This window comes from Protobothrops mucrosquamatus, unplaced genomic scaffold, assembly GCF_001527695.2.
Source record: "Protobothrops mucrosquamatus isolate PMUCROS unplaced genomic scaffold, P.Mucros_1.0 scaffold_301, whole genome shotgun sequence".
NCBI lineage: Eukaryota > Metazoa > Chordata > Lepidosauria > Squamata > Viperidae > Protobothrops > Protobothrops mucrosquamatus.
Genome location: NW_015386377.1, coordinates 100,309 through 125,383, shown reverse-complemented (window position 1 = coordinate 125,383; position 25,075 = coordinate 100,309). Strand labels below are relative to the sequence as shown.

General features: G+C 47.9%; 1 protein-coding gene across 1 annotated transcript in view; it reads right to left on the bottom strand.

Moving 5' to 3' along the window:
• The window catches only part of RNF216 (ring finger protein 216), a 44,261-nt gene extending 20,056 nt beyond the window's left edge, over positions 1-24,205 (bottom strand). The window contains exons 1-12 of the mRNA XM_029287328.1: positions 24,142-24,205; positions 23,411-23,547; positions 20,971-21,774; positions 20,313-20,389; positions 19,903-20,005; positions 18,707-18,871; positions 17,635-17,749; positions 16,341-16,480; positions 15,712-15,762; positions 14,897-15,034; positions 13,867-14,015; positions 12,635-12,713 (exon numbers count right to left, since the gene is read on the bottom strand). Of these exons, the coding sequence (XP_029143161.1) occupies positions 12,635-12,713; positions 13,867-14,015; positions 14,897-15,034; positions 15,712-15,762; positions 16,341-16,480; positions 17,635-17,749; positions 18,707-18,871; positions 19,903-20,005; positions 20,313-20,389; positions 20,971-21,774; positions 23,411-23,547; positions 24,142-24,205 (2,022 nt within the window). The remainder of the gene's footprint in view (positions 1-12,634; positions 12,714-13,866; positions 14,016-14,896; positions 15,035-15,711; positions 15,763-16,340; positions 16,481-17,634; positions 17,750-18,706; positions 18,872-19,902; positions 20,006-20,312; positions 20,390-20,970; positions 21,775-23,410; positions 23,548-24,141) is intronic.
• Positions 24,206-25,075: the final 870 nt, after the last annotated feature.

Below are 25,075 nucleotides of genomic sequence, written 5' to 3'. Positions count from 1 at the left end.
AGGTTTTCAAGATCAAAGGTTCAGATTTTTAATTGATGAGGGGACCATTATGCAGGAAGTGATAACCACAGGACTTGGTTGCTTTTTGATTGATATATTCCTTGGGTTCACAACAGCAAGCCACCCAGCTTGGGTTTGGCTTAGTGTTCTGCGATTTTAACCACAGTGGCTTGTAAGCCATGATTTATGGTTCCGTGGGGCGCGTCAGCTAAACCGTGAACTTATTAATCATATCATAGTTATAACCGTAAGCAGCTGCTGGATGCCTTGAAGGCCAGTTTGGGATCATAATCAGGGCCACCTCATCTAGGGCTGGTTCTAAAAGCGCCCCCAAAATAATCTTAGAATTGGTGCAGAACCAACACATCTTTTTGCAATCGTACATGTTCAACTTTAGTTCAAACGAAATCTTTGATACATTTTTTCCCCCCAACCAGCCAGCTGTGTCCTCTTTAAAGGAGAATATTTGTAGCTCAGGGGTTGAAATGAGGGGGGTCCTTGGTGCTCTCTGAGCCGGGTTGTTTCCTTGCAGATGTTTCGTGACCCAAACTAGGTAGCAGCAGCAGCAGCATTGATGAAGTTACCTAGTTGGGTCACGAAACATCTGCAAGAAAACAAGCCAGCTCAGATATCTCAGGGGCTGCCACAAAGAAGAGGGAGTCAAGCTATTCTCCAAAGCGCCTGAAGGCAGGACGAGAAGCAACGGATGGAAACTCATCAAGGAGAGAAGCAACCTAGAACTAAGGAGAAATGTCCTGATAGAACAATTAACCAGTGGAACTACCTGCCTCCAGAAGCGGTGAATGCTCCAACACTGGAAGATTTTAAGAAGAGACTGGACAGCCATTTGTCTGAAATGGTGTAGGGTTCCTGCCTGGGCAGGGGGTTGGACTCGATGACCTCCAAGGTCCCTTCCAACTTTATTATTATTATTATTATTATTATTATTATTATTATTATTATTAGAGGGCACCAGAGACCCCCTCATCCCTACCCTCTTTTAATTCTTGTAATTTCCTTTAATGAAAGAATCCTTTAATTCTTGGACTATCTACTTGTGTCTGGAGAAGACAACAGACTCCAAGAGGCAGGCCTGGTCCAATCTTAGTCCTCTCTCTTTCTACCTCTACCCACAAAGACATCTGAACAAGATCGGTTGATGTTCTTCAGAAGGCTTCCAAGCACCCGTCTCTCCATTGGCAGACCTTTTTGGTTACAAAGGACACGCACAAACACACACACACACACACCAAGTGCAAAGGAAGCAACACTAAATTTCAGATCTTTCCAGAGCTCTCACTTCCTCTTCTGCTCCACAATGTTAAGGGAAAGCCTCTGAAGAAAGGAGGTTAAGCAAGACAGCTCGGCTCATTCTGTGACCAAATTAGGAAACAAAAGACCAAGGGATCTCCAAGGTCCTAGCAAGACAACTGTGACCCTGAGCTTCAGCTTGGCCTTTCTGTGGCTGGAGCTGCAAAACGCCGCTGGACGCTGTCCGCCCGAGGCCCAGCGGGCTGAGCATAGCTGTGGAATTAGCCAGACGGCTCCAAAGAGGTCAGGGAACTGATGGTGGCGGAAGCTCCTTCTTGGATGGTCGTGGAGGCCACGGAGGTTGGTCTCCATATCGCCTCCATCTAGAAACTCCATATCTAGGAGCAGGATAGCAGGAAGTTGTGAGTCACCTGGGCTGACTGGGCAACGAAAGAGAAGGGACTGGCTTGATCTAACCGGGAATGGACTTTAAAAAAAAAGGACCCTGTAAGTCAGTGGTCTTCAAACTTGGCCACTTTAAGACTTGTGGACTTCAACTCCCAGAATCCTGAGGGCTGGCTGAGGAATTCTGGGAGTTGAAGTCCACAAGTCTTAAAGTGGCCAAGTTTGAAGACCCCTGCTGTCGTTTAGTGACTGTTGAAAGTTATGACAGCCCTGAAAAAGTGTCTTAGGACCACTGCAGCCTTCCCCCGGGTCCCGTGATCAAAATCCGGATGCTTGGCTCGTATTTGTGACGGTGGCGAGGGTCCCGGGGTGTCCCGTGACCCCCTTTTGTGACCTTCTGACAAGTTAGATCAAGTCAATGGGGGAGCCGGGTTCCACTTATCAAGGGCAGCCATTCACTTTAACAAGTGCGACAAGAAAGCTCTTAACAACTGGGGCACAACTCAATTAGCCCCTGTCTTGCTCAGCAATGGAAAATGTGGGCTCAATTGTGTCGAGGACTGCCTCATTCGTCCTATCCATTAGGGCTGTTCAAACTTCACAAGCTCCTCCACTCTCGCCCTCTCCTTTGCCCAGAATCAAGAATGACCTCACTCCGGCGAAGTAACCGAAGCCGTTCGGCTCCCGCAGCATAAACATTTCTGCCTGCAGAGAAGCACTGCAGCCGTTTGAGATAGCTTGCTACGGAGGTTCGCCCTTCGAAGAGGTGTGTGTGTGTGTGTGCGTTGTCAGGACACACAAGCCAACCCGCAGCCCGCACGGCGGCGGGGCAGGCACCCTCGCCTGGAAACCCTCCCGGGGGATGGCTGAAAGAAAACCCGGTTATTCTCGCGCGTCGCCTTGGAAAACAAATCACGGCGACGATAAAAGGCGATCCTGTTAACGGGACGGAGTCCTCCGGGTTGCAGATACGGCAAAGGAGCAACGGAGGAGGAGGAGGAGGAGGTGGGTACAATGCATGAGGACGGGCAACGAGGGGAAAGGTGTTGGCTTTGCGCTTCTACGGAGGCCACGGGACGCTCTGCCATTCTTGCCACGGCAAATTGCTGCAAGGAGGAGCTCTCCAAAGCCACGTCTGTTCTTCTAGCAGCCCGGAGGGGAGTTGCGAGCCTAGGAGGGGAGTTATTCCCCAATACTGGCCTTTGCTCGCTTTATTTATTAGAATTTACCCTGTCTTTATTTTCATTTCTTTTTAGAGAGCTCAGGGTGGTGAATAGAGACAATAATAATAATAATAATAATAATGAAGTTGGAAGGGACCTTGGAGGTCATCTAGTCCTTCCTCCTCCTATTTTCCCCATGACGACGACTCTGTGAGGTGGGTTGGCTGAAGAGAGGGACTGGCTCAAAGATTACTCAGGCCTAAGGCGGGACTAGAACTCTCAGTCTCCTGGTGACTGGTCCAAAGTCACCCAGCTGGCTTTCAGGCCTAAGGTGGGACTAGAATTCACCGTCTCCTGGTGACTGGCCCAAAGTCACCCAGCTGGCTTTCAGGCCTAAGGTGGGACTAGAATTCACCGTCTCCTGGTGATTGGTCCAAAGTCACCCAGTGACTTTCATAGCTAAGGTGGGACTAGAATTCACCCTCTCCTGGTGATTGGCCCAAAGTCACCCTGCTGACTTTCATGCCTAAGGCGGGACTAGAACTCACCCTCTCCTGGTGATTGGCCCAAAGTCACCCAGCTGGCTTTCAGGCCTAAGGTGGGACTAGAATTCACCGTCTCCTGGTGATTAGTCCAAACTCTCCCAGTGACTTTCATAGCTAAGGTGGGACTAAAACTATCTCCTGGTGATTGTTCCAAAGTCACCAAGCTGCCTTTCAGGCCTAAGGCAGAACTAGAACTCACAGTCTCCTAGCGACTGGCTCAAAGTCACCCAGCTGGCTTTCATGCCTAAAGCAGAACTAGAACTCACCGTCTCCTAGTGACTGGCCCAAAATCATCCAGCTGGTTTTCCGGTCTAAGGCAGGGCTAGAACTCACAGTCTCCTAGCGACTGGCTCAAAGTCACCCAGCTGGCTTCCACGCTGGAATGGGGGAATTCTGGGAGTTGAAGTCCAGACATCTCAAAGCTACCAAGGTTTGAGAAACACCGGTTTCATAGCCGGAGCCCCAACCCCGTGGCTGAAATGTTACAGGAAAAAAGCCGCCAATGCAGCATTCAACTTTTGACCGGCCTGCAAACAGCCTTCCAAGCCCAGCCTCCCTGGGCCACTGACCCTCCGCAAGGATGACCACTCCGGACATCGGCCCTTCCCACCTGGGATGATCCTGGTATTTGGGGAGGCTGCACCCTCAGCCATGACTTCATGCTGACAACAAGCTTAGGCCTTTTCTGAATTAAAACAAGTCACTGGAGGTCAACCACAGCTTCCTGCCTGAACAAGCCCAGAAAAAGCTCGGCTGGAAAGACGGACCAACGGCTTGCCTCTTATGGATATATTTCCAAGCTGATCGGCACCAAAGCAGAATCATCTTCTCGCTGGATGGCTATATATGGAAGGAAGAATAAGGCAGAACATCCCCTCTCAAAGGTTTCACTTCCCAAATCTGCCCGATCTATTTTTAATTCCGGGCTTTTAAAAAATCCTGGTTTTGGGAGGTTTGGTGGAATGCAAGCCACCACTAACAATGGTAAGTGTAAGTTGGGGAGAAAAAAGAATATATATATATATATATGTTTTTAAAAAGGGGAGGGGTACAGAGAGGATCAAGACCTCGTTCTTCCTGAGAAGTCAGATCCCAAATATGTTGAGCCTCTCCGGCAGTTTTGGAAGGAGTTCACGTTATTCAGCCTTCCAGGATTTAAGGATTGCTACACGATTTAAAATCTGGAAGAACTCTATTGTGGGGGGGGGGGGAGGAGAAAAACTCGCCCTTGTTCCAGATAAACTGAAGAAAAACAGAGGAGATTTACGTTTTTGGGACACCTTCATGTCTGAAATGGTAGCGGGTCTCCTGCTTGAGTAGGGGGTTGGACTAGAAGACCTCCAAGGTCCCTTCCAACTCTTGTTATTCCTGTTTTTCTGCAACGGTCCCGTTTTGACAGGAGGAGAAAGAAAAGGCGCGCCGCCCTTTGCATTAGGAAGGCGAGTTATTCCATAACAAAAGAACATCTGGAACGTGAACATCTGGTTAGCAAGATTCAAAGCTTCCCCAAGGAGACAGTTATGGATCTTTAAAAGGGCCTCAGTTGCATGCAAATTGCTTCCTTCCCAGTCAAGGTGCCAAGTACACACACACACACACACACACACACACACACACACACACACAGACAAACACACAGAGCCAATAAATTCCATTGTTCTGACTTAGTATTTCTGATTCTTGGCTAGTTCTACAGCACCAACTGATGTCATCAGCCTTAAAACGCTGCGGACATCTTACCCCAGTATCTGGAATAACAGAATTGGAAGGGACCACGGAGGTCTTCTAGTCCAACCCCCTGCTCAAGCTGGAAACCTTATATATGAGACTCTGGAAAGAGTACAGAGAAGAGCAACAAAGATGATTAGGGGACTGGAGGCTAAAACATACAAGGAACGGTTGCTGGAATTGGGTAGGTCTAGTTTAATGAAGAGAAGGACGAGGGGGGACATGATAGCAGTCTTCCAGTATCTCAGGGGCTGCCCCAAAGAAGAGGGAGTCAAGCTATTCTCCAAAGCCCCTGAAGGCAGGACAAGAAGCAACGGATGGAAACTAATCAAGGAGAGAAGCAACCTAGAACTAAGGAGAAACTTCCTGACAGTTAGAACAATTAACCAGTGGAACAACCTGCCTCCAGAAGCGGTGGATGCTCCAACACTGGAAGTTTTTAAGAAGAGACTGGACAGCCATTTGTCCGAAATGGTGTAGGGTTTCCTGCCTGAGCAGGGGGTTGGACTAGATGACCTTCAAGGTCCCTTCCAACTTTATTATTATTATTATTATTATTATTATTATTATTATTATTATTATTATTATTATTATTATTATTATTATTATTATTATTATTATTACTATTACTATTACTATTATTATTATTATTATTATTATTTTTATACCATTTCAGACAAATGGCTGTCCAATTTCTTCTTAAAAACCATCCAGTGTTAGCGCACCCACAACGTCCGGAAGGAAGCCGTCCCAGTGATTAATTGTTCTCCGTGTCTGGAAATGTCTCTCCTTAGTTCTAGGTTGCTTCTCTCCTTCTGGCCTATTTATCACATGTGGATCTCACATGTTTATCTCCTGCCAGGAAGCTGGCATCTTTGAATCTTGCCTCTCCTAGAATCGGAGGAGCCAGCCACATTTTTGCAAAAACGGAACCGAGTTTGCCCTGCCCGAAAAACAGGATCTCCCTGCAGCAAAGTTAAGGTTTGCGACGAACGACGGGACAGTTTTCAAAGCCGCCTCCAGAAAAAGTGAGCATCTCTGCCCTAATTTTAAGCAGACGACAGCCACCTAACTCTCTGAGACACGAGCCTTAGGCCTGGCCAGGAAAAGGAAGAAAGAAAAAAAAAAACCCACACAATTTTCTGCCTCCTAGTCAAGTCTTTTTTTTTCTCTCTCTTTGTTTCCTCTCTCTGGTTAGGCTTCAGCAGCACCACGAAATCTGCTGCCCTTTTAAGGTAGAAAAATGCCTGCCCTGCCCGGCAGAGAGCGGGGCGGGGAAGAGCCGAGAAGAGCAAAAGCAGGCAGAAAACTTCCTTTTTCCTGCGGCTTTGGCAAGGAATCAATGGAGCGTGTTCTCGGCTCGGAAGGGGAACTCCACCATCGGCAGTAGAGAGAAAAAGGGAGAGGGGGGGGGGGGGGGAAAAAGCAGAGTTTTGCAAAACAAGAAAAACTTCTCGGAAGGAAAAGAGGGCTCTTTATGGGAAGACAGAAAGATTGTCCTTCTTGATCAGATCTGGGCATTTTTTAAGGTCCCTGGGCCGCAACTGGCCTTTTGGCTGTCCCTGCGCAGCCCGGCGGAGGTCAGTTGGAAATTTGAAACCAAATGTAAATACGTGTACCAATAAAGAAGAATATCTGTAGCTCAGGGTTGAAATGAGGGGTGCTCTCTGAGCTTGGGGGTTTCCTTGCAGACGTTTCATGACCCAACTAGGGAACATTATCAGTGCTAGAAGGGAGAGGGGTTTGTGGAGGGGAGGAGGAGGATGGTGATTGTGGAGTCCTTGGTGCTCTCTGAGCTTGGGGATTTTCTTGCAGATGTTTCATGACCCAAGTAGGGAACATTATCAGTGTTAGAAGGGAGAGGGGTTTGTGGAGAGGAGGAGGAGGGGGGGGTGATTGTGGAGTCCTTGGTGCTCTCTGAGCTTGGGGGTTTTCTTGCAGACGTTTCATGACCCAACTAGATAGCACCATCAGTGCTAGAAGGGAGTGGGGATGATGGAGGAGGAGGAGGACTGTGGAGTCCTTGGCACTCTCTGAGCTTGGTGGGTTTTCTTGCAGACGTTTCATGACCCAACTAGGGAACACGATCAGTGCTAGAAGGAAATCTGAGTTGCCCGTCCCCCCCTTTTCAGGCAGGATGCCATTCTAGCTGTACGTTTCCCTTCCCAGATCAGACAGCTCTCTTCCCAGGATGCAGAAGTTGTCCAGCACCACACACAAAGCCAAAGGGACCATCAACCTTCAGAAGAGGCCGCCGGCCATTCTCTCCACCAGATGGAGGAGACAATGCAGGGCCAGCCCACGAAGCGCCGAGTCGAAAAAGCGCATTTGTTTCCGTTCAAATCAGGCCCTCGGCTCTGTCACCACCAGTGCTAAAAAAAATGTGCTGGTACAGAGAAAGGAAGAGTGAACATAAGAACAGCTGGAAGAGAAACTCCAACGCCCGAAATGAAGCAACAATCCACACGCTGCAAAGCTGAAGGAGGGGGCTGAGCTTGAAGACACACACCGAGAAAGGGGGGACGGACGGGAGACACGATCTCGATGGCTTTACCGGTGCAGGAAAAGTTTTATACAGCAGAGAAAGCATGGAAAAATTTCTCTCTTCTCTCCCTCAAAAATAAGTTCCAGTGCTTTGTTTTTTACTCCAACACTGGAAGTTTTTAAGAAGAAACTAATCCAGGAGAGAAGCAGCCTAGAACTAAGGAGAAACCTCCTGACAGTGAGAACAATTAACCAGTGGAACAACCTGCCTCCAGAAGCGGTGAATGCGCCAAAACTGGAAGTTTTTAAGTAAAGACTGGACAGCCATTTGTCTGAAATGGGATAGGGTTTCCAGCCTGAGCAGGGGGTTGGACTAGATGACCTCCAAGGTCCCTTCCAGCTTTATTATTATTACTCAATCCTGTTTGCAAAGAAAACATGGGCTGTGTGATTTCAGGCCTGGGAGGGGGGGGGTCCTTGGTGCTCTCCGAGCTTGGTGGTTTTTCTTGCAGACATCTCTTGCTTGAGCAGGCGGGCTGGACTAGAAGACCTCCAAGGCCCCTTCCAGCTCTAGTCTATTCTATTTCTATTTAACATCACCAGTGCTAGAAGGAAGTGGGCCTTTGCTCTCTGTTTCCACACGAGCAATCTGGAAGAAAACGAGAGCCACAAAGTCCCCACCACAGTTCAACTCGGAGCTACAGATATTCGCTTTTATTTACATGTATAAGCAGAGGCAAAGGTCCAGAGCTGTGGGACACCAAGGCAAATCAGTCAACTTTGCATACCAAAGGTCTCACTTTTAACCCACCACCACTACCACAAACACACACCTTCAACGAAACAGAAAATGCCCAAGGTCACAGGGACGAGCGCTGTAACGCTGAATTAAAAAAATGAATGCGTTCTGAATCAAAATATGTTTTCTTGGCCAAGCTGTGTGAGTCATTCAATCAAGATTTCTGGCTGCCGGAGTTTTGCTGCATCCAGTTTCGTTTCGCATGTTAGCCGTGCCTTTTCCGTAACGAGATAATTGAGGTTTAATTATAACGATGACGGCAATTAAGTCTCTTTTATTCTGGAGGGCTCGCTTGAGCGTTGGGGAGAGCAGAAAAACACAGAAAAATGGCAAGGAAGCTGCTTTAGGAAATGAGGAGGGTATAGCTATTTGTAATTCAACTCAAGCTTTTTTTTGGAGGGGGTGGGGGGAAAAGAGGCCAACAGGGAACCAATGTTAAGAATTTTGACCCTTGTAGGCGCATTGTCTCCAGTGCTAAAGAGACAGCCAAACTCTACACGTATGTAATGGAAACGAAGGGTTACAACCACTCCTTTAGGGACTGCTCAAACTTACAATGGCACTGGAAAAAAGTGAATTGTGGCCATTTTTCACCCTCGTGGCTGTTGCAGCACACACACACACACACGTCCCATAAGCACGTGATCAAAATTCAGACGCTTGGCAACTGACTTGTACTTATGCCGGTGCAGCCCCCCAGGGTTAATGGGATCCCCTTCTGAGAAGCAACGTCAAGGGGGAAGCCCATTTTACTTAACAACCGTGGTTACTGACTCAATCCTTGCAGTGGTTCCCTTAACCAGGATGGCTGGAAAGTCCGCAAAACTCGCTGAATTCACTGTCTCACTTAGAAACAGAAAAGTTGGGGTCCTTAAGTGGCAAACTACCCTACACTGTTTTGATGGCCGCACCAGGTGAAAGAGCGTCAGAATAAAATACATAAATCGTGAAAACTTCCTGTTATTCTTAGCTTCTCTCCCCAGCCTCATAAAGGGATGATGATGGGGTGGCTCTCTTTCCTAGATGAATGATCGCCATGGCAACAGCATCCCTCACCTTCTGGTCCTCTCAGCTCAGTGGAAACGCTGCAGTGACTTGTGCTGAGACTGCAAAACAGACTTTTCGGCCGCCCGGGCTAAACATACGGAAACTGGCTTGGAAACTGCCGTGGTCAGCAAGTTTGCACCCGTTGTTGAGAGAGAGAGAGAGAGAGACAAGAACACACATGCTTGACCAGTGCGTGGCCATCACATGTAATGGAGCTAAGGGGCCCCTGCAGCGGTCATCCCTGCCAGCATCCCTTCCCTCTAAAAAACTAATAGAAAGGGGATCTCTAAACTGATTGTGGGTTTTTTAAAATTATTATTTTAAAACAGTCGAGGTTTCCCTGTATGGTGCTTTTCCTTGGAATAACATGGTGTTAATAATAATAATAATAAAGTTGGAAGGGACCTTGGAGGTCATCTAGTCCAACCCCCTGCTCAAGCAGGAAACCCTATACGATTTTGGACAAATGGCTGTCCAGTCTCTTCTTGAAAACTTCCAGTGTTGGAGCATTCACCGCTTCTGGAGGCAGGTTGTTCCACTGGTTAATTGTTCTAACTGTCAGGAAGTTTCTCCTTAGTTCCAGGTTGCTTCTCTCCTTGATGAGTTTCCATCTGTTGCTTCTTGTCCTGCCTTCTGGCGCTTTGGAGAATAGCTTGACTCCCTCTTCTTTGGGGCAGCCCCTGAGATACTGGAACGCTGCTATCATGTCCCCCCTCGTTATTCCAAGACATTTTTCCAAAAAGCCAGTCTCATCTTTGGAGTTAAAGCAATAGAGTACAGGTTGTCCTTGACTTACAACCGTATTTACGACGGTTGCCGTCTCCCGGGGTCACGTGATCTCCTTTTGAAACCTCCTGACAAGCCAAGTCCATGGGGAAAGCAGATTCACTTCACAACCGTATTCCTAATTTAACAACTGCAGCAGGAAAAGTCGTAAAACGGGGCAAAACTCACTTAACAAATTTCTCACTAACAACATCAATTTGGAGCTCAATCGTGGTCGTAAATAGAGGACTAACAGTGTATCAGAAATCAAGCTTGATTAAGAAATAATGGGGCAGACTCAACGTACGTCCGCTCAGAAGGAAATCATTTTTATGGGGCTTTATTTCCGAGGACTAGACAGAGAAGGAAGACTGCCCAAAACTGGAAGAGGGAAGAAATCTGAAATTCATGCATGTTTTCCCCTTCCTTTCTTGTTTTAATGTGGTTTTCAGACTGAAAGCATCTGCTTTCCTGGTGTGACTATTAAGAATTTTAATTACATCGAAATTGTGAACGCTGGTTAGAATAAAATACAGTCGAAGCTATTCAGAGTCCTAAACTAAGACATTAACCCTTTTTGACAGTCCTTGTTTAAGACAGCCGCAGTTTGTTAGACGCCAAAACAAGCCAGGGGTCATTTATAATGGGGATGGGTGCTAAATTATGATTTATGCTGGATCTGAAGCAGAATGGTTCTAGCCAAAGGTGGATCCCACCTTTCCAAGCACTTCAAATCTTATTACAATCAGAATCCCTTTTAAGGCAACAGGTAAGTTTGGGGGTATTTCAAAAGCTGAGACTCACAACGCAAACATTTATCGGTTCAGTACAATACTGCTTCCTGCACCACACAACCAGTTGTTCAGTGGTTTTCCGCTGCCACCGAAATCTACAATAAAACAGCCTGATCTTTTGCCACAGACTCAAATCAGAGAGAAGCAGGTTCAAATCCTGAAGCCAGCTCAACACGGGGCTTTTTCGATCAAACTGTTTTCTCCAGATTCAACAGAAAAACACTTTAGAGCAAGGGTGCAGTTATACACACACAACAGATCACTAAACAAGTGCTGTTGTGGTGCGGTTTGTTTCACTTTTGAAGAAGACTGCAGCAAATCCATCCTGACTGCGGATTAAGCAACGGTGCCATCTAGCGGCTTGCAGCCCCAAGTGGACTTGGTGCAATTACACACTTTTTTAATCAATAAGACGCTTAAACACACACACACACACACAAAAAGCTTTCAGTGAGCAGATCCTTTTCCAGAGCTGAAAATAACACCCCCTCCTGGGCCAGCCTGCCATCCACGCTGGCTCGGGAATTCTGGGAGTTGAAGTCCACAGGTCGTACAGTTGCCATAGCTGGCCACCCCTGCTTTAAGTCATGGGGAAACGGGTGCGCACGCCCTACATGCCAGGGCTTTCCAAACATGGCAACTTTAAAAGACTTGTGGACTTCCAACTCCCAGTGTTCCCCAGCCAGCATGGTTGGCTGAGGGATTCTGGGAGTTGAAGTCCACGAGTCCTAAAGTTGGAGACCCCATAGCACACTGACTGACAGCTGAGCCGGAGTAAAATGTCAGAACACTTTCTACAAATCCATTTAACAAAGGACCAAGTGTGAAACCACCGCTTGGCTGGTGTTTCTTTGCATTTTGTGGTATCGAAAGACACCCCCCCCAAACCCATCTCCAGATGTTCCTTTCTCTCTTTTCATCAAGGTTATGAGTCACACCACTTGCTGCCAACTGCAAAGCTAGCGTAAACGGCTTGCGAATTAAGCTCTGTTCTGGAATCTCTAGCCGTGTCTACATAAATTTCCCCCCGGTTGTGTCTCTATCTTATCTATCTATCTATCTATCTATCTATCTATCTATCTATCTATCTATCTATCTATCTATCTATCTATCTATCTATCTATCTATCTATCTATCATCATCTATCTATCTAGTCTGCCTGCCTGCCTGCCTGCCTGCCTGCCTGCCTGCCTGTATCTATCTATCTATCTATCTATCTATCTATCTATCTATCTATCTATCTATCTATCTATCTATCTATCTATCTATCTATCATCTATCTATCTATCTATCTATCTAAATAAATAAATAAATAAATAAAATGTAAATGTTCATTTGTTCAAAATCTTAAATCTCCGAAAGTTCTTCACCGATTGCTTTGAAATTTTGACACAACGTTGCATTCAAATACGCGCGTGTTTTTATATACCTACTATTATATAGATGTCACACCTGTGACAGGTAAAAACGTGCTTTTTTTTGAAAAACAGCGCTATCTGTTGGACGTAAAAGCATACCCACAAGCATTGTGAAATGAAACATATTACAAACGTGCGCTTTCTCTTTTCTTTCTTTTCCATTTAACCAGACTGAGCCACAGCAACGCGTGGCCAGGTACAGCTAGTTGTTTTAACAAACAGGCACACAGCCTACCTTCCTGCAGCACGGGTTGGGACAGCTGAACCGCTTCACGTCCTTGTCCAGGAGAGCCGGGAAGTTACAAAAGGGACACCTAGAAACCAGAGGAAGAACGAGTGAGGGGAAGCTTGCACAAAGCAAGGCTTTATGGAAACGGACGGCCACTGAAATGAAGACGGAATAGCCACCGCGGCCTCCCGTCGCAGTGCAGGTAATCCTCAACTTACAACTCGACTCTTCAAAGTTACAACAGCAAACGGAAAAAGCGACTCACGAGCAGACTTAAGAGTCCTGAGGTCGTGGGGGTCGCCCCTTTGCCACCTTCCCAGACGGCTTCTGACAAGCCAAATCAATGGGGGAAGGCAGGCTTGCTCAAGAACTGCATGGTTCCACTTAACGACGGCAGTGGTTTAGCGACTGGGACAAAGAGATCGTAAAAATCGGGTGACCTTTCTTGCTTAGCGTGGAAATTCTGGTCCCAAACTGTGATTGTAAGTCGAGGATTACCTGGATCTCCTCCGAGGCTCCTCTGGAGTCCGTGACGTTAAACCAGGTTGTGTGAACTCCACCGTGGGTCTTTCCAGCGGCAGGTCACCCCAGGCCCCATTCCTGTGGCACTCAAGAGTTCCCAGGTTGCAAAACCACCGAATTGCGTTTTTTTTTGTTTTTTTTTAGCAAAACAGGAGCCAAATACCTGTTAAAACCCAGGTTAAACTTCTGCAAGGTTTAAGGCGCTCCCCTGCCTCTCCAAAACCGACACAAACCCAAATATTTTCCTCCTCCTCCTCCTCCTCCTCCTCCTCCTCCTCACATAGACCCAAAGATTTTCCTCTTCTTCTCTCCCCCCCCCTCAAAAATGAAGAGACTGGCCACTGGCAGCTGGAAAAAGCTGCCTGCCCAATGCGAAGCAAGGCTAATTAATATGAAATTAAAAAAGAAATGCTGGGAGATTGGGGGTGGGAGGGAGAGGGAGGAAAAACACGCTCATTTGAGGTTCCTGGCCTGCAGAAAGATCACAGGATCTGCGGAAAAGGAGGACGGCGAATAGAAACAGATTTCTGCGCCGTCACACAGCCGGTTTACAGACGCCTCTGTGCAGACAAAGCTTTGCCGAGCAATAAAAGGCCAGGATTTGACGTCTCTTTGAGTTGCAACGTGGATTGGTGGCATCTGCTGCCACGTACAGAGCCTTGAAAGGGGGGAAGGATGCTCCTAAGTCTCCCCCCACCCTGGGGAGTGAGCTTTACCTGACCAGCTCATCGGCGCAAGCAGCCGCCACCTCTTCCTCGCCTTTCCTCTCGTAGTATTTGCAGAGGATGTTTTCAGGAAGCACTTTCTCCAGCTCACTGGTGGGGAACGAACACGTGCAGCTCCCTTCCATGCAGCTCAGCTCTGACTGGGTTGGGGGGAAAAAGAAGGAGGAAGAAGAGGGAGGACGTGAAGGTTATGGGGGCCCCCGGAGTGAGGGATGTGCACGTGTGGTGGCGCAGTGGCTAGAATGCAGCGTTGCAGGTGGGGGAAAAAAGAAGACCAAGCAACGATAAAATAGGCAGGAAGAAAAGCTTGGGTGAAAACCTGCTGGTTTGGGGAGCTGTGTGTAAGGGGGCGTCCTTTTGCGTGAGTCAGAGTTGCGATAGAGGAGAATCTCGGCAGCTCAGGGTGGAATTGTGGGGTCCGTGGTGCTCTCCGAGCGTGGTAGTTTTCTTGCAGACGTTTCGTGGCCCAACTAGGTAACGTCATCAGTGCCAGTCTGATGATCACTAGCACTGATGAGGTTACCTAGTTTGGGTCATGAAACGTCTGCAAGGAAACAACCAAGCTCAGACAGCATCAAGGATCCAGTCTTCCTCCTTCCCCTCACTTTCCTCTTCCTCCTCTTTGCAAAACCCCCTCCCTTCTAGCACTGATGATGTTACCTAGTTTGGGTCATGAAACGTCTGCAAGAAACAATCAAGCTCAGAGGAGCACCGAGGACCCCACAGTTCTCCTCCCTCTTCTTCTCCTCCACTGCCTTCTAGCACTGATGATGTTCCCTAGCTGGGTAAACAAACGTGTGCAAGGAAACAGCCAAGCTCAGAGAGCACCAAGGACCCCACAGCCCTCCTCCCTCTCCTTCTCCTCCTCCCTCTCCTTCTTCATTGCCTTCTAGCACTGATGATGTTCCCTAGCTGGGTCATGAAACGTCTGCAAGAAAACAGCCAAGCTCAGAGAGCACCAAGGACCCCTCAAGTCAGAGTCCCAACTGCTTTGGGTCTACCCTAAAGAGAGGGCGCTCACCTTTCCAGAGCCAAAGACGGCCTCCTGAGCATATTTTATTAAGCATTCCTTGCAGAACAGGTGTCCATCCGCACACTGGGTCAGCTCTTCAAACGCAAATTCCCCGTAGCAGCAGCGGCATTCGATCAGCTGGCCATCCTGAAAAAAAATCAGACCCAAAAGTTGAGTTCTCGTCACTGCTTTGGCCCTTGCTCTGCCTAAGAGACTCGGTTCCCTTGCATGAAACTGCAACTTAGAAGGGGCACCTCAGGAGTATCAAGCCTGACCTGCTTCAAAGACTCCTTTTGCCACATGGAACAAAAGTTTTACAGGCCCAGTTTTGAAGAACACAGGCATTCCACAAGCCACAGGTGAGTTTTTGCGCTTAGAAGGTGAAACAGGACCAAGTTAACCACGAACAGGAACAGATCAACCTTGTTAGCCCCAGTACAGGTAGTCCTTGACTTAGGACCACAACTTTCAAGGGAAAATTGGCCGGTTTTTAAGTGAGGCATCACACGACCGCACCAGGTTTTACGTCCTTTTTCCCCCCCAAAGAGGTCATTAAACGAATCGCCGTACTTGCTAAATGACGCACCGTGTGATCACCATTTGCAACCTTTCCTGCTGGCTTCCCCAAGGAAGCTTGTTGGAAAACAGGTGGGAAAGCCGCAAATGCTGCAGCCGTCATAAAATCATGTGGGTTGCCAAGGGTTCAAATTGTGACCTTGTGGACTTTTTGACGGTCATAAATGCCATCACAGCTTGACGTAGCCAGCCTTTTTTTTAATAAAAAAATCAATACAATTTGTCACAGATGTCTTTCAGCTACTTACTTTTTGATACTGCTCTTCATTCATCTGCAGGGCAAGAAGAAAATCTGCATGCTGGCGAGAAAGAAAAGACACACTTAGCATTAATAATAGTGAAAACAGAGCATCTACCTTTATTATTAATGCTGGGAAATCTCCTATGTACTGTTTGCTTTTTAATCTTTGATTGGGATTGATTTGCAGAGAGTTGGCCGAAAGATGGGTGGCGATACACATGGTTTAAATAAATCAGAATTAAAAAAGAGATGGGTGAAAATTCTGGCAGGTCCAATTCTGAATCTGCCTCTGAATCTAGAGAACGAGAACTTGGATTTTGGTTCCAGGTTTAGACGTGCCATTGGTTTTTCACTGATATGTTTAGAATTGTAAACCATCCAGTGTCACTTGGCTGAGATGGGCGGCTACGGAAATTGAACGATTGATTAATTCAATGAAATGAAATGAACGGAAGAAAACCAACTTGCGGTGTATCCCACTGAGACTACTGAGAGTATTTTTTAAGGAGAGTTGCAGCTTGTTTGCTATTTGTTCAACCTACAGTGATCAGGCCTTTGATTTTTACCAGATCTTTACGTGCGAGGGGAGAGGACAGGCGCCCCATTCCCACCCCTCCCAGCCATGGCTGCAACTACCTCCGCCATCTCTTTGATCTTCTGTTCGTAAAACTCCCTCTCCAGCTGCACCGGGGGCAGGAGAGAGAGCTGGTCGTAATTCCTCCAGTGGCGTCGTTTGTTCTCCAAGAAAAACATGCGCTTCTCAATCTTGGTGTCACCTGGAGCGTAGTTTGAAAGCATGACGGGTCGTTAAAAAAAAAAAAAGCAACAAATCAAATGCTTCTCTTAAGATAAGATACAAGATAAGGTAACCTTCACTGCCCTTTTTTACTATGAGCACACTGGCCCACGTGAAAAACGAAATTCATTTTTATAAAGGGTTAAAAAAATGGAATAAAGGCTAGGAAGGGAAATGGTACCATTATTAATGTCAAACATATAAACCCAGATGTGTTGCTGACTAAACACTAAAGATTGTTACTGTAAAAAAGTAATAAAATATACATTAAAAAAAATGAAATTCTGTTGCCTGCTCTCAAAAGAAAGTGTATATCCGCACATAAATATATATAAGACACATATACACATGCTATTCCAACACACAGACATATATAGGTGTGTGGGCAGATTCATTTCACAACCATGTTGTTAACTTAAAAACTGTAATGATTCACTTCAGGGGTTGTCCCAAAGAAGAGGGAGTCAAGCTATTATCCAAAGCCCCTGAAGGCAGGACAAGAAGCAACAGATGGAAACTAATCAAGGAGAGAAGCAACCGAGAACTAAGGAGAAACTTCCTGACAGTTAGAACAATTAACCAGTGGAACTCCTTGCCTCCAGAAGCTGTGTATGCTCCAACACTGGAAGTTTTAAAGAAGAGACTGGACAGCCATTTGTCTGAAATGGTATAGGGGTTTCCTGCCTGAGCAGGGGGCTGGACTAGAAGACCTCCAAGGTCCCTTCCAGCTCTATTCTATTCTAACTTAACAAGAGTGGAAAGAAAAGTCGTAAAATGGGGCAAAACTCAACTTGACAAATTTCTCACTTAACAACATAATAAATTCCGGGCTCCACTGTGCTCATAAGTTGAGACCTAACTGTATTTCATTAGGTTTTCAAAGCAACATCCAGTGCAAAGAAAATTTTTGAGGGAAAAATGCCAAGGAAGGTAATCTGGGCCCCTTTGGTGGTTCCGTGGAGCCCACCTTAAGATTCACCAGATCTTTCTCAGACCTTCATGCTGAAACACTGAGGTGGAGACGCATCTCTTCGGGCTAAAATTGCCTCTTTATTTTTTATATTCCGCCACCAGCAGCTCGACCCACCTCTGCAGAGTCACCAAGAGAGCATCCTCCAGCAGAAAAGGGCTTACCCTGCTCAAATTTGAAGTCTATGTAAGAATACTGGTTCATTTCTTTCCTCCTTTTTCGCTTCCCGCTGGTTTCCGGAGACAACTCTTGCCATTTTTTGATGGCGTCGGAGAAGGCCTGAAAAAAAAAGAGAGAGGGGGAGAGAAAAAAAGAGGCATAAACCGAGATGTGAAGATGGAAGCACGGATGTAATTAAAGCTTCCGCAGCTATCTGGACTGGGGAGGATTAAGTCTGCATGCTCCTCTGGAAGGCACAGAGGCCTCGGGGTGGATCGTGCAGCCCCCCCTGTCCCACACCCCCAAATCCAGGTGCAGCTGGGTCTTTGAAGGGCTGTAACCCAAGTGTCACTTTTACAGGGGCAGAAGAAAATTATGATCCCTACAATTGGAGAATAAGTCATCTCAAGATGGAGCTTGCAGGCACGGCTTAATTAACATCTTTGATCAGAGAAAAAAAAAACCCAGGATCTACGTTTATATTTTACAGTTATCTACGTTTATTTATTTTACTGGACCAACCCTTATAGATCTTTTCCATGAAATGGGGAAACAAAATGTATTTATGACTTGTCGTTTTGATGATTGGGGGGGGGGGGAAACAACAACACCTGAATCCTAAAAAAAAAAGCGAGCAACCGGGGAGAGGAGATGATTTTTGTTTGTTTTGATCCTCTCTGCACTTGTTCTTTTTTTCTTGCCAGCTTCTACTTTTTACTAGCTTGGGTTAAGTTTTCACGTGCTTTGTAAAACCTTTTAATTAGAACAATTACTTTAAAAAAAGAGAGAGAGAGAGAGAATTCATTCAGTTCTGCTTAGTTAAATTGTCGATGGAAGCAAAGCAAATACATAAATGGGGCAAAATTCCACTTAACGACTGTCTCGTTAAGTTAGCGGTGGAAATTTTGGGCTCAACTGTGGTCTGTAAATCGAGGACTCCCTGGATCAGAGGACTTTGGATTCCGGGCTCCTAAGAGATTTCTTTTTCAGCCCAGGCTGCGTGTGTCTCCCCGTTTTGGACGTAAAAGGAGGACCCTCTCGGAAAGGAGGGGAGAGGGGGGAGCGAAAGAGGATAACCTTTCGTGTGATTGCATAGTGTCCCTTGAGTTCGTGGAGCGCCCACTTGATGTCTTGGCTGCTCAGCATTTTGAAGTCGGCCATGAGGAGGTCAGCAGCTTGAATGAAGCAACGTTGGTCGAGCGGATCCAGCTTGGAGAAGTCGAAATAGTCCACTTTAGGCACCTGGAGGGGGAGGAGGAGGAGGAGGAAGAGGAGGGGATGAAGAGGAGGAAGAGGAAGAGGAGGAGAAGGGAGAGGAAGAGGAGGAGGAGAAAGGGGAGGAGGAGGGGAAGGGAAAGCAAGAGGAGGAGGGGGGAGGAGGAGGAAGAGGAGGAGGAAGAGATGAAGAGGAGGAGGAGAAAGAGGAGAAAGAGGAGGAGGAGAAAGAGGAGAAAGAGGAGGAGGAGGGGAAGGAAGAGGAGGGGAGGAGGAAGAGAGGAGAAAGAGGAGAAAAAGAGGAGAAAGAGGAGAAGGGAGAGGAGGAGGGGAAGGGAGAGGAGGAAGAGGAGGAGAAAGAGGAGGGGATGAAGAGGAGGAGGAGGAAGAGAGGAGGAAGAGGAGAAAAAGAGGAGGAAGAGGAGAAGGGAGAGGAGGAGGAGAAGGAAGAGGAGGAATAAGAGGAGGAGGAGGAAGAGGGGGAGGAGGAAGAGGAGGAAGAGGAGAGGATGAAGAAGAGGAGGAAGAGAAAAAGAGGAGAAGGGAGAGGAGGAGGAGAAGGAAGAAGAGGAGGAATAAGAGGAAGAGGAGGAAGAAAACAGAAAAAAAGTTAGGTACTTTTTTCACATAAACTTTAGCATTTTAATGCAGTTCTGAAGATGCACACAGGTAGCCCTGACTTACGACTACATTTGGGACCAGAATTTCCGTGGTTAAGCAAGGTAGTTGTTAAAACGAGTCACGCCCAGTTTTACCACCTTTTTCGCCACGGTGGCTAAGCAATTTGCACTGTCAGTAAGCGAATCCAGCTTGCCCAACTGGGCTTGTCCAAAGCCAGCTGGGAAAGTGGCCATGGGGTGATCCCGGGATGCTGCCACCCTCATGAACAAATCACGCCGGTCATCCAGTGCCTGAATTCTGATCCTGGGACCTTGGGGGGGATCCTGTTGATGGCCGTTAAGCGCAAGGACCGGTTACTTTTTCCAGCTTCGAACAGTCACCACAAACACAGGGTTGTGAAGTAGAGGGCAACCTGTGCGCCAGCACCTCACACTTGCCTTCGTCTCATCTTGGCTGGAAAGCAGGCTGCTGTTTGGGTTCAAAATCATGCTGAGTTCCTTCTTTGGGTAGTCTGGATTTTCCAGAAGCAGATTGCAGAGTCTGCAAAGCAAAAAGGGAGCTTTGGAAAGAGCCGTCGTCTTTTGAAGAGCCTTCCCCTGGCCCATCGAAAATTAAGACAAAATTAAAACGCTCTGCGAGGTCCAGACACGTGGGGGAAGGTTGAGGGGGTACACATTCAAAGCAACACAAAAGATCATCCTGGTTAAGAGAGAGAGAGAGATAGAACACAAAGTCGGAATCAGCTTTTGTTGGGTTGCAAGGAAGGGAAGCTTGCCCACAGCTGGCGAGTCCTGTGCCCGGTTTGATGACCATGAGCTGACGATACACGAGGCTTTTTTATACTTACATGTTTAAGTCACAGCAGTTTCTGCTCTGTATCAGCTCTTGGATGTACTCTCGCGTTGCGTCTGGAAACCTGGCTTCCTAGAAAAAGAGTTTGCCTTCAGAAGTTGTGGGTGCTCCATCCCTGGAGCTTTTCAAGGAGAGGCTGGACAGACTCTTGTCTGAAAGGGTATAGGGCAGGGGTAGACAACCTTGGCTCTTTTATGACTGGTGGACTTCAACTCCCAGAATCCCTCAGCCAGCATGGGGGAACTATGGCCCCTTCATGACTTGCGGACTTCAACTCCCAGAATTCCTCAGCCAGCATGGCTCAGCTTGGAAACCTCTCCATTTCTCCTCAGCATGGCTGGCTCAGGAATTCAGGGAGTTGAAGTCCACCAGTCATGAAGGGGCCAAAGTTTCCCTCATACTGGCTCAGGAATTCTGGGAGTTGAAGTCCACCAGTCATAAAAGAGCCAAGGTTGCCTACCCTTGGTATAGGGCCTCATGCTTGAGCAGGGCATTGGACTAGAAGATCTCCAAGGTCCCTTCCAGCTCTATTCAGCTTGATCTGAGTCAACCTTCAGCCGGTCAGGATCGAATTCCCGGCCCTGGGCAGAGTCAGCCAGCAATAGGCATTCTAGCCAATGCACCCCAACGGCTGAAGCAAGCGTAAGACTTACCGTTTCTCGGATGAGAAGTACAACCGGGTCTTTGTCCAACAGAGTAGCGGTCTGCTTGGGAAGCTCACCGGAGCTGGTGTCCAGTGACCCTTGGGCTGGAAACGCCGGACCGGCCTGCTCGTTTATTACAGCCTGCTGGCCTCCATTTTCCTCTGGGGGATGAGCTAGCTGAGGGGAAGCAGGGCCTGGGATTCCATCTTGCTGAGCTTCGGGCCTGGGGAAAGCCGGCCCGGGGATCTCTCCTTGGTATACCCTCGGCAAAGGTCCCAGTTCTCTTTCCAGGGAGGCCGCCTGAGAAGAAAGCAAATTGACCACCGCCCGTGCCTCCTTCTTCGCTGCCTGGAAGTACGGATGATCCAGCCGCATGTTTTCCTTAACGCAATGGACGACCCCTCCGGGGTTGGGTGCCAGCCGTGGCTCAAGCGTCCGATCTCCCTCCTCTGGGTTCTCCTGATTGGTCCCCACTTCCTCCAAATTAATGACCTCTGGGGCAACCTCTCTCTTCTGAACCGTGCTGGGCCCAGCCTCTGTCCCTCGGAGTCCCCTGGGGTCAACGGGCTCCGGAGAATCGGGTAATTCCAAGACCTCGGTTTGGGTCGGTCTGCTCAGTCCCACCCTCCCTGTCTTCAGGTAGTTCCGTCGGGTCGCCAGCAGCCGGGGAGAAACCGGGGTCTTGGTCTTCTGCTCCCTGTGAGGAAGGGCCACCACGTCGCCGTTAGATCCTCCTTCCCCTGTCTTGTTAAGGACTTGCCACGGAGCGGCGGGCTTGATCACGTTGGGCCGCAGGGACTTCTTGGTGGCTGTCTTTACAAGGAGGCAGAGAGGGGTTAGAGATTCGTAATTCAAACTGGCATTTAAAGAAGGCAGGGGAAATACTGTGCTTGGGACATTCCTCAAACCCTGCACCTGGTTTTACACACCAGACAAATTTGCTTGAGGTTTAGTGCAAAGCCTGACTCTGGCCAATGGCAGCCGACGCGCCAAACTGTGGTTTAATAAATTAATAAGGGAGGCTTAGCCGCAATTCTTAGTATAGGATAAGCCCAACTTTAGCTGCAGCTTATTTGGAAAACATTCCCAATTGTAGCCGATGCACCAAACTGTGGTTTAACAAATTAATAAGTAAGGCTTAGCCGCGAACTGGCATTTAAAGAATGCAGGGGAAATATTGTGCTATTTATTTAAATAAATAAATTTATATAAACCTTCTGCCTCCAGAAGCGGTGAATGCTCCAAGACTGGAAGTTTTGAAGAAGAGACTGGACAGCCATTTGTCCGAAATGGTATAGGGTTTCCTGCCTGAGCAGGGGGTTGGACTAGATGACCTCCAAGGTCCCTTCCAACTTTATTATTATTACATTTGAAGAATATCCTGTTCTTTGGTCAATAACAGGACAATCTCTGCCCAAGACTTCATTGATTGATGGATGATGTGCCCTTAAGTCCGTTCCCAGCAACCACATATTTTTTTTTGCCCACCCGCCCTCAGGATGATTTGTTGCTAACGTGCTCCTCCAGACCTCCACCCTTCACCACTGAACACACCCACAGGGATATGGGGAAGATTAAACACAGCTGTGTTTTTAAGGTGGCCTTGGAAGGTAACTAACAAGGTCTTTCTGCTCTTTCAGGAGAGATTGCTTCATTCATTCCTAACTTTATCTAATCCAGCACCCTATCCCTTGCTGGCAAATTCCACTGTTTAGCTTCTCCAGCAGGGCAGATAAGATGTCAGCCTTTATCTAAGGAAGCCTGTTTGAGGGGGGGGGGGTTGGTCTCGATGACCTCCAAGGTCCCTTCCAACTTTATTATTATTATTATCATCATCATCATCATCATCATCATTATTATTTTTATTATTATTATGGATCATCGCACAGTCAGCCAGATGTTCAGACTGGATTTGGCATTTTGTCTACCTATCGAGTCCTTACCAAGGACCTGGGATAGGCAGATGTGGATGTTTGATGGTATTACAGATCTCGTCGCAGGATGGAAACAGTTCCTAGTAAGGCTGCCTTTTGCAATTGACCGATGGCAGATTTGTCAATGCCGATGATGGTGTTCAAGTGGTGCTCCAGTTGTTTTGGGATTGCACCCAAGGCGCCTATTACTATTGGTACCACCCTTGCTTGCCTTTGCCACAGTCTTTCTATTTCTATTTGTAGGTCTCTGTATTTTGTTATCTTCTCCAGTTCTTTCTTGTCTATTCTGCTGTCTCCAGGCACTGCCATGTCCACTATCCAGACTTTTTTGTCTTTTTTTAATTATTATTATTATTATTATTATTATTATTATTATTAATTATTTCTCAAACCCTGCACCTGGTTTACACACCAGACAATGTGCAAAATCGCATCTTTGCTGCCTTCTCAAAGAGTGTTCAAGGTTACTACGGCTGGCTTTTAGGGGCTGATCGTCCCATCTCTCTCTGTCTTACCTCCATCAAGATGACCACGTCTTCATCCTCCTCCTCTTCCCACTGGCCGCGAACAGGTGTGTCCAACATCACAGGCAGCTCTTCATCCGAGGAGTCCGAGACGGTGATGAGTCCCTCGTCTTGGTGGCTAACCCGATCTGAAGGAAGGACAAGCCGATCAGCCCGCTAGCTGAAGGTCTGCAGGCAGTCCTCGACTTCCAACAGTGCATTTAGTGGCCGTTTAAAGTTACAGCCTCGCTGAAAAAAGGGACTCGGGACTGTTTTTCACACTTCCGTTGCGGCATCCCCCAGGGTCACGTGATGTATATTCGGGTGCTTGACAACCGACTCGCATTTATGACGGTCGCAGCATCCCAGGGTCACGTGATCCCCCTTCTTTGGCGACCTTACGACAAGCAAAGTCCATGGGGAAGCCAGATTCACTTAACAACCGGGCTACCAGCTTAACAACTGCAGTGATTCACTTAACAACGGTGGCAAGAAAAACGGGGCAAAACGCACTGAACAAATTTCTCACTTAACCAGCTCAATTTTGGACTGTGCTGTGCTCGTTAAGTGGATGGACTGAAATACGTGGCCGAGCTTGCGTGGAAATAAGGCCGGGGAGAAATCCCAGGACAGGGCTGGGTGACTATGGCCCCTGTGGACTTCAACTCCCAGAATTCCTCAGCCAGCCATGCGCAAGGCCCTTCCCAACCCCCTGGCTTAGCAACGGAACTACCTGCCCTTACCTTTCCCTCGATGGCTCCGGAAACTATTCAAGTTGATTACTTCTTTTTGACCTCCTTCTTCCATGTTAGAAGGTTACGCACCTGAGCATGACATCCACGTCGTCAGGAGCCCCTGAAAAAGAATCAAAGGACAGCTTGACCACCTGCCCCGTTGGCTTCCCACGAGTTTTGTTACCGCAGTCTCGGCGGCAGAGGGAGGCCTCCCGCTGAATTGCTCAGCATCCTAGTTTCCGTTTGAAGGTGGGTTCTGCACGGGGAAATCTAGCTAGAGGTGGCCCTTGACTTACCACCACTTCTTTGGCGACCGTTCAAAGTTACAAGGGCACTTAGAATCGTTTTTCACCCTTGCGATCGTGGCATCATCGCCACGCGATCAAAATTTGGGGGCTTGGCCACTGGTTCGCGTTTAGGATGGCTGCAGCGTCTCCCGGGGTCACGTGATCCCCGTTTTGCGACCAGTGGAACAGCTTGCCTCCAGACATTGTGGCTGCTCCATCAGTGTGTATGTGTGTGTGTGTGTGTGTGTTTAAGACAGTGATCGCAAACCTTTTAGAGACCGAGTGCCCAAACTGCAACCCAAAACCTATTTATTTATCACCGGGTGCCAGGTGGGCGTGGCCCACTGGGTGGACGTGGCTGTGGTGGTCATGGCAGACTGGGTGGGTGTGGCCAAAGTGGGCGTGATCACCTCAATGTTGCTCGTGGGGAGGGACGCCTATGGGGGCCAGGCAGGGTTGGGGGAGATCCAGGGGGTCTCTGGCAGGTGGGGCGGTGGGCAGGAGGCTCATCCTGCGGGGTGAGGCAAGGCAAGGCAGGGTGGGGGTGGCATTGTCACAGGGCAAGGTGAGGCAGGGGCCGGGGCGGCTGCTGCCTTACACCATCGGCCCCTGCACACAGAGGCCATTGAGCACATGGGTGCTGGGATGCATCCGGC